Source organism: Phalaenopsis equestris, unplaced genomic scaffold, assembly GCF_001263595.1.
Source record: "Phalaenopsis equestris unplaced genomic scaffold, ASM126359v1 Scaffold000247, whole genome shotgun sequence".
Lineage (NCBI taxonomy): Eukaryota > Viridiplantae > Streptophyta > Magnoliopsida > Asparagales > Orchidaceae > Phalaenopsis > Phalaenopsis equestris.
The window spans coordinates 338,272-346,489 of record NW_018164689.1 but is presented as its reverse complement, the minus strand read 5'-3'; the positions used below and the strand labels follow the sequence as shown (position 1 = coordinate 346,489).

Genomic DNA, 8,218 nt, shown 5'->3' with positions numbered 1-8,218 from the left:
ATATATATATATATATATATATATATATATATATCTATATATATATGTACATGCATGTATATGTATGGATGTATGTACATGCAGGTATGTGCGTGTGTGTGTGTGTCTGTGTTTATTTATTTAAAAGATTGGTCAAAGGCTATAGTACGAGCCCCCAACCAACCTCATGTATTTGTACACCAGCAGGATCGAATCCCCGACTCCAGAAGACTGAACTTACATTGCAGATGTAAACCAAAGAGTCGGGGAACGCGACAAACATATATATATATATATTGATATATATATATATATATATATATCTGTTTGTGGATGTCTGTCAAAAAACTTATCATTCGTGAACAACTTATGTTCCACTCATTAATTAAGCTATTCGATTCGTTCGTTAAGAGAAACCAGCCAAACACCAATTTTTTTTAGCTCGATTTATGAACGAGCCAAATCTGAGCAAACTTTTTTGTTGATCATGTTTAGCTCATTTTAGCTTGAATTAATTAATCAATTAATATTATCACAATATTTTATATTAATTTTCTATGCAATATTAAAAAAATATTAAATCTTATTATTGTTTTAAATAATGTGAGCTAATTTTGAGCTGTACATGAGTCAAAATGAATAGGGGAAGTTGAATCTATCCGAACATGAACATGCTATTCACGAGTTATTTTGAACGCGAGCCTATTTCGAGGCAAAAAAAATTTGACCGAGCTGAACTCGACTAAACTCTGGGCTCGCTGAAACTCGGCTTATTTACACCCCTATGTGTGTGTGTGCGTGTGCGTGTTCCACAAAAAAAAATGTAAGCCCATATCGCCACAAATCCCTGAGAATTTTTTACGACTAAACTTTGGGCTCGCTCAAACTCGGCTTATTTACACGCCTATCTGTGTGTGTGCATGTGCCTGTTGCACAAAAAATAATATAAGCCCATATCGCCACAAATCCCTGAGAATTTTTTTCTATTATTTAGGTTGCACCACATATTTGCACCACTTTCCTTTCATTCCTAGCCCAACAGATTTCGGGTTACAAACTTTACCGTCATTATAATGTAATTTCATTTTGAGGAATCTAAATCTATCTTATTGCGCGATGGCAGAAATCGATCCAAGGATAAAAGGTCTGACAGGACCGATCTCATCTGTGAGGCAGATAGCTCAGGAGTACCGAGTTTTCTTTAAAAAAGTAGACGAGGAAGGCCAAGATTACCTTGTTGAATCTTCACATAACATGTAATTATTCCTTTCTTATTAAAAAATGTGAAGTCCAAAGTTGAGATTTAATTTATTAATGATCATATTTGTTTTATATACCTATGGCAGGTACCTTCTGGACCCTAACATGGACACAGTGAGATGGTTTGGCGCAGAATATGATGCCTCACAGTTGGCTGATGGCATATTGGCTGAGGTGAAGAAAGCAACTCAGTGATGAACTCATAAAATTTTCTCATCTTTTCTCTGTAAGCTGATTCTATTAGTTTTTTTTTTTCTTAATAAATGATTATTGGGGCGTTTACATTCATACCACCCAATTCCTATGTATTTACATATCAAGACAGCTAAATTTTATTTTCTTACATTTATACCACTGAAATCTTTCTTATTACCTAAAACTACCACCATTTGAACTTTAAAAAAAAGTGAAATACATCTTTTCGTGCATACGTAATGTGGTATGTATGTAAAAATTGAAGTTTAATTGTTAAATATGTAAATACATAAGAATTGTGTGTTTTTTTTTTTTACACATTAGGAGTTGAGTGTTATTGTGCATGTAAAGCTACCATGATTTATTTCTCTTGATTTAGTGGGTAAAGTGATTTTAGTACATTTCAGGTGATTTCAAGAAAAAGAATGAATTTAATTTTGAAACCTCAAAGTTACAGCCGATTTATGAGAGAAGGTATCACCTTATACTCTGAATACATCTGCAATTACAATAATTAATTAGGTGATTACCATTCATGCTTCTTTGGTTCAACATGATGCAGCCATTTTATTTTGAATACAATTTAACAAGATGGCCTTCTCATTTTTATTATTTATCTTTTTCCCCTTCTTTTTAGAACCTTAGAAAGTAGTCCAACAGAAGTTCTCTGAACAGGCATTGTATTGCCATAGGCAGCTCAATTTCATTTGATGTTTAATTTTCTTTAAATAAATAAATAAATAAATTATTAGTAGTTTTGATTTCTTTTAGATGTTTGCTGGACCAAAACATGTATTTATTGCTTGTTATGAGATGGTCTAATTGGTATTTTGATTCGTGCTTGTACGATGTGAATACTTTGAAGTTGGTTATGCTTCTTATTAACTGTTTTTGAGTTTTCGGTGTATACAACAACGACGACGACGACAACAACAAGCCTTTCTAAGTGGGGAGTTTTTGGTGCATACAATTTTTTTTTTTTTTCTACGATGACGACGACAACAAGCCTTTCTAAGCGGGGAGTTTTTGGTCTTCTGTTCTAAATTATTTACTGTTATAAAATCACCTAATTTTTCTCCAATATTTTGTTCAAGTTATTGCTTAAATAGCTTATATTGTTTAGTGAATATTATTACTTATGCTTGTTCATATTTACTTGTGCCAGTTGTTAGTCTTCTCTACACTTTCATTTTGTTTTTCAAAGTCTTGAATTTGTGTGTGCGTGGAAGCCAGATTTAGTGTTAAATATTTGTAATCTATGGAGAGATTGTGGGACTTGTGGTGCTGCTTCACCTACCCTCACAGGAATTATTTGCACAAGTATGGCAAAGTCATGTTTGATGAAAGTTTGCAGTAATTTTCTTCATTCTAGAATATTGCATATTTGTTTTAGGACCTAAAAATGTGAGGTGTTTACATATCTGCCACCTAAATCATTCATATTTACACGCATATCACTCAAATCCTTAACATCACATTAGAAATACCATCACCGCTGTCCTTTTAAAAGTGCGGTGTACCTGTTCATTTTTTATAAGTGTAAATATCAGATTTTGGGTGTTAGATATATAAATACCTAAGAATTCTGTGGTATTTATGTAATTTCTCGTTTTAAAAATTGATTTGTAGATTCGTTTTAAGGACAACTGTGTTTGAGCAGTCAAATGCCACGTTCAATGCTTATTTGTCAAATTGAATGGTATAGAATGGAATATCAGTGGTTTATGTTGAGTTTTATGACACATTTTCTTATAAGAATTTAAATGAAGAATTCTTGGAGCTTTATATCATTATGATAGTTTGATGTTTATAATTGATTTTTGTATGTTATTTTATAGGTATCATGCAGCTGTGATGAAGTATATGAAATAGTATTTAGTGAACTCGAGCTTGAATGTTTTGTGTTTGTGGTTGAGATAATAAATTTAATTTATTTATACAATGAGTGAATTATACCACATCATAAATGCAGCCTTTTTCAAGCATAGAAGTGTAATTTTGAAAGTGTTATTGGTTATGAAATGATGATATTATCTTGAGGGATATTTCAAGCTAGTATGAAAATGATGATGCCATTGGCAGTCAATAGAAGGTTGGGTAACATAAGGCCAATCAATGTTTGTATTGAAATGATTTTTACTATTAATTTTATTTGGTTTTGTTTGACATCACAAGAAGGGAATGTGGAACAATCTTTTGGTGGCTTTGTGAGATTGTCTAGCTACTCAAAAGGGATACCATTGGAATAACATCATACAAAAAGGTAAATTCCAAGTGGAGTTATAATATACATAGAATGAGAAGTCTACTATTAATGAATATCAGTAGAATATTAAGCAAGCTGTAAAAGATGTATTTGGAGAATAAAAAGAAAATTTTTTTTGGGAATAAGAATAGCTTTTGGTGGAATAATAATACGTGAGAAAATGTTAAAAATAAGGTATTTTGTTATAAAAATTAATTTAGAGGTAAAAGTTTGGAGATTGAAGAAAAATGTAAGATGACTCATAGGCTTTTTAAGAGAATAATTTGTGATGTTAAAAATTCTATTTTTTTAGTATTAATTATAATAAATTAGATTTATTAACTAGTTAAGTAAAACTAAGAAAAAAATATTTACTTAAAATAATGTGTGTATTAAGGATGAACATCAAATGTTATTTCTTAAATGAATATAGTCAACATGGATATGAGATAGTTTGATAATATTTTTAATGAAGATTGCGAAAATATGATCGACAAGTGATCTTAATATAATAAATAATAACAAAATATTTCATCTATATGACCACATTAGTAAAATAGAAGTTGAGGAAGCTTTAAAGAAAATGATGGAAAAAATAATATCACTTGATGATATGTTAATAGAAGTGAGAAAATGTTAGGAGATATGAGATTTTTTTTTTTGCTTATTAATTTTTTTAATATTATTTTGAAAATAAAAATAGATTGTTAATGAGTGGAAAAAGAGCCCATTCATTCATATTTTTAAGAATAAAGGGAGTGCATGAGAGTGCGTAAATTATAAAAAAATTAAGTCAATGCGTCATACCTTAAAGTTATAAGAAAGAATAACTAAATGTTGGTTACAACGTGATATAATTTTTTTTTTTAAATCAATTAGGTATTTGTCATTTGTCGTTCATATTTTTAAGAATAACAAATGATCAGGTAGGATGGACAACATTGAAAATTGCCTTAGGCTTTATGGAAGAAAAAACATCTTACAGTAGAATACAAGTCTTTTTAGAGAAGAAGAATAAGCATCTCCTTAGTGGTTATACTTTAGTGTGGTCTAACCTACCATAGTATTCCAGAGTTGATTCTTCCCGACAAACTTATTTATCAAATACATTCAGCTAACTACAAGGAAAGAATAAGTCAATTACATATTTAATGACTCGATGCATGATTCGTAAGATACCCATCCACGTATAGTTCTAATTCTAGTTGTGATAAACAAAAGGATGTATATTATTCTATCAGGATGCTTTGGAATGTCAATGCAACAAGCTTGACTTCATGGTAGAGTACAATGTTCCTGCCAATTTTAGTATGATCAATCTGACACTATCCTATGAGAAGCCAGAAGTTTTCATAAATGATGTCGAAGCTACCCAAACTTTGGGAGATTGATATAGGAGCTTCCCACGGGGATGTTTTTGTTATCCGTGCTATAGTATCATGAATTATCACTAGAAATTGTTGCTTGAACTTATCCAAGAGGACTAATTGACCCTTTCTTTACATGGATTTCCCTCCTATTGAGAGTGGGGTCCACACATATTTACCATAGGTCTATGCACATGTTATTTTCATATTTTAGATTAGTTTTGTGTTTTTTTGTATCAGGACAATGGACTTTTCTTCGTACTTGTAAAGTCGGCATCCTAAAATTCCAGGTGGATCTTTAGCTATATTCTGGTCTCCAGGCGGCGTCTATCTTTCCCACACCTTTCACTTCCCTATCGCTGCGATACAAAATGGGTTGGACTGTGGGGAAAACTGTGGCAAACAAATGAGAGGGGTACGGGAGTGGCAGCTAAGAAGGTTGGGGGCAGCAAGGAGCCAATAAAATTGGTCGGTAGTGTGATTGGGTCTCCTAGAACAACAAGGGAGTAAGCGGCTGGCTGGGAAGCCTGAATGGTAAGATCGGTGACTGCAGAAACAAAACAAAGGAACACTATCTATGGTCAGATGCAATAAGTATGGTGATGACAATAGGAATGGAGATTGTGAAAGAAGGGTAAGTTGAAGATAGACACCACTTCATAATGAGATATAGCCGGAGCAACACTTGCCCTTGGATACAACCCTTGAAGGGAAAACATGAGACACTAATGGGCGTTCTCAACAGAAAATACAAAAATAAATATGTAAATAAATAAATAATAAAAAAATTAGGAATCTAAATCTTTATACACACATATATAAGAAATGAGTATGAAAAAATGAAGGATAAAAGAAAACACATTGAAAATTGGAAAGCAATCAGAAGAAGAGCTTCTCGGTTCATCTCTACATTGTTCTTGTGACCCAGACGTCGCGTCTACTCCAAGTCAAGGGAGATGCTTGTGTCAGTATTATCTGCATTAATTCTCAGTATTGATAGTTGAATGAAAACATAAATATCTGACCGAGCTGTATCATTTCATCCTTTTTCTCAAAAAAAATTATTGATAAATTATTTTACAGATAATTATAACGAGCATTGCTTATTGCATTAAGCCTTTAGATATTATGAATATCGATGAAGTGATTTTTGAATCATAAATATACTTACATGAAAATTGAGTATGGTTACACATTTATTGCGAAAACTGATTGCTTGAGAAAATGAAACTGTAGTTCTCTAACCGCAAGTATCAAAGAAGTTAGAGCTATACTATATCTAATAATAGGGATTAACATTAATTTGGCATCAAAGATTATACTACTTGACTAGCTAGAGTATAATAATCATTCATTTCAAAGATAATTTATTAGATTTAAACTTTAATGAATATAGTTTTTAAGAGGATTATGCTTTAGAAAAGCAAAGTGAGGTCACTTTCTCAAAAATGGAAAGAAACTTAAAACCACCAAGCCTAAATAGGTTCACATATATTTGGAGGCTTCCATCTTTAGGCAGCTTTGAGTACTCTTTTCTTTAAAGCTTAGTGGAATATGCAAAATTTATGCAACTGAGTCAGGTAAGTTTGCAATTATAATCTTTAGTGTGTTCATTTTTCATCTTTATATGGTTTTGCATAACATTTTATCACTCTTGACTTTATCTCAAAGGTCTCATTTTTTGTTATACTTCTCTATCACAATTGATTTTTATTATAAAGTTTGTTTTTTTCTTTCCATAAAAATAAGGTACAATCAATTTCATAAAGGGTCACATCATCAAAATTCAATTTTAGACTATCACATTTTTCACTTTTGAATCTCTTTTTTTTTCCGTGAAGGTTAAGTCCAAAGGATAATATGCACGATTCAAACGCACGAACTCACGGTGAGAAACTAAACTTTCAGCAATTATGTCACGAGTAAGTGTTTTAAGCTAGGAATGCTTGCAATCAACCTGCACAAAAACCAGTAGTCGACCGTCACTTCTAAATAGACCGGCTAATTGCCTCTAAAATTTGGATTGACATAATCAAGAGTGAACACAAAATATTATTAACATCCTCTAAATGTTTTTTTAGTTTTCTCATTCGCTCTCTCTTTCTTTTTTCTCCTACTTCTAATCCATGGGGACAAGAAAAATAAAGGGGCATTTACACACCCCACAATTATTATATATTTTTATATATATAACATCTAAATTTAACCGTCTAATCTTAAATATGGCTCGTTGTTCATGAACAACTCGGGTTTGGTTCGTCAAGTAGGTTGTGTTCGATTCGTTCGCCAAGCAAACAAGTCGAACACGAACGTTTTTTATGCTCTCGATATATAAATGAGCCAAACACGAACTAAGATTTGTTCGTTCGTGTTCGACTCGTTTTGACTTGAAATAATTAAATTATACATTAATTATTATTGAGTATTATTTTTAAATAATTCAATTGACTACAAGATTATAAGGATTTTTAATCAATTAAAATTATTAGTTAAAAATAGAATAAAAATATATTAAATTGCATTTAAAATGAATATTTTAATAAAAATAATAAGAATTAAATGTGACCCTTATCCTTAATATATTACGTATGCATGATTAGGGTTGTCAAAAAGTTTGGTTGTTCGCGAACAACTTGTGTCCTCTCGCTACGCAAACAAGGCAACCACAAATGAGTATTTTTTAACGAGCCAAACATGATGCATATCTGTGCGCACTCAAGCTCGGCTCATTTACATCCCTAAATACCACAACTACTAACTTTTTAAAAGCAAAGTACATCTTCTCAAGCGTAAGAATCACAACAAGGTGCTACAAATGCAAATATTAAATTTTAGATGTTAGATATGTAAATACAATAGGCATTGCGTAAAAAAAGTAATGCTTTTTAAAGTTTCTGACTATTAATTTTCCTTCCATAACAATTTTCTGATAATAGAGGGCTTCCACGAAAAAAACCGAATTAGCATGTGGGACAGCTTATTTGGTGCGGTGACCTGTTTGGATAAACTTCGTTTTGGTAGCTTATGTATTTTCAAAACGCTGAAAATAACGTTTTCACTCCGCACCTATCTAGGTGTAATGACAGCTGTCTGACTTTTTTTAAAAAATAAAAATTTGTATTTGTCAACGCAACTAGTTTATCAACAGATTATTCAATAAGCTGCAGCTGCC

General features: G+C 31.7%; 1 protein-coding gene across 8 annotated transcripts in view; it reads left to right on the top strand.

Annotated features, from left to right (window-relative positions):
* The window catches only part of LOC110024115 (protein SCO1 homolog 2, mitochondrial), a 59,385-nt gene extending 56,989 nt beyond the window's left edge, over positions 1 to 2,396 (top strand). For 3 of the 8 annotated variants that reach the window (XM_020723891.1, XM_020723893.1, XM_020723894.1), the window contains 3 exons: positions 1,103 to 1,235; positions 1,326 to 1,413; positions 1,842 to 2,188. In XM_020723891.1, the coding sequence (XP_020579550.1) occupies positions 1,103 to 1,235; positions 1,326 to 1,413; positions 1,842 to 1,952 (332 nt within the window). In that variant the 3' untranslated portion in view covers positions 1,953 to 2,188. The other 5 variants (XM_020723890.1, XM_020723888.1, XM_020723889.1 and 2 more) reach the window with 5 other exon arrangements.
* Positions 2,397 to 8,218: the final 5,822 nt, after the last annotated feature.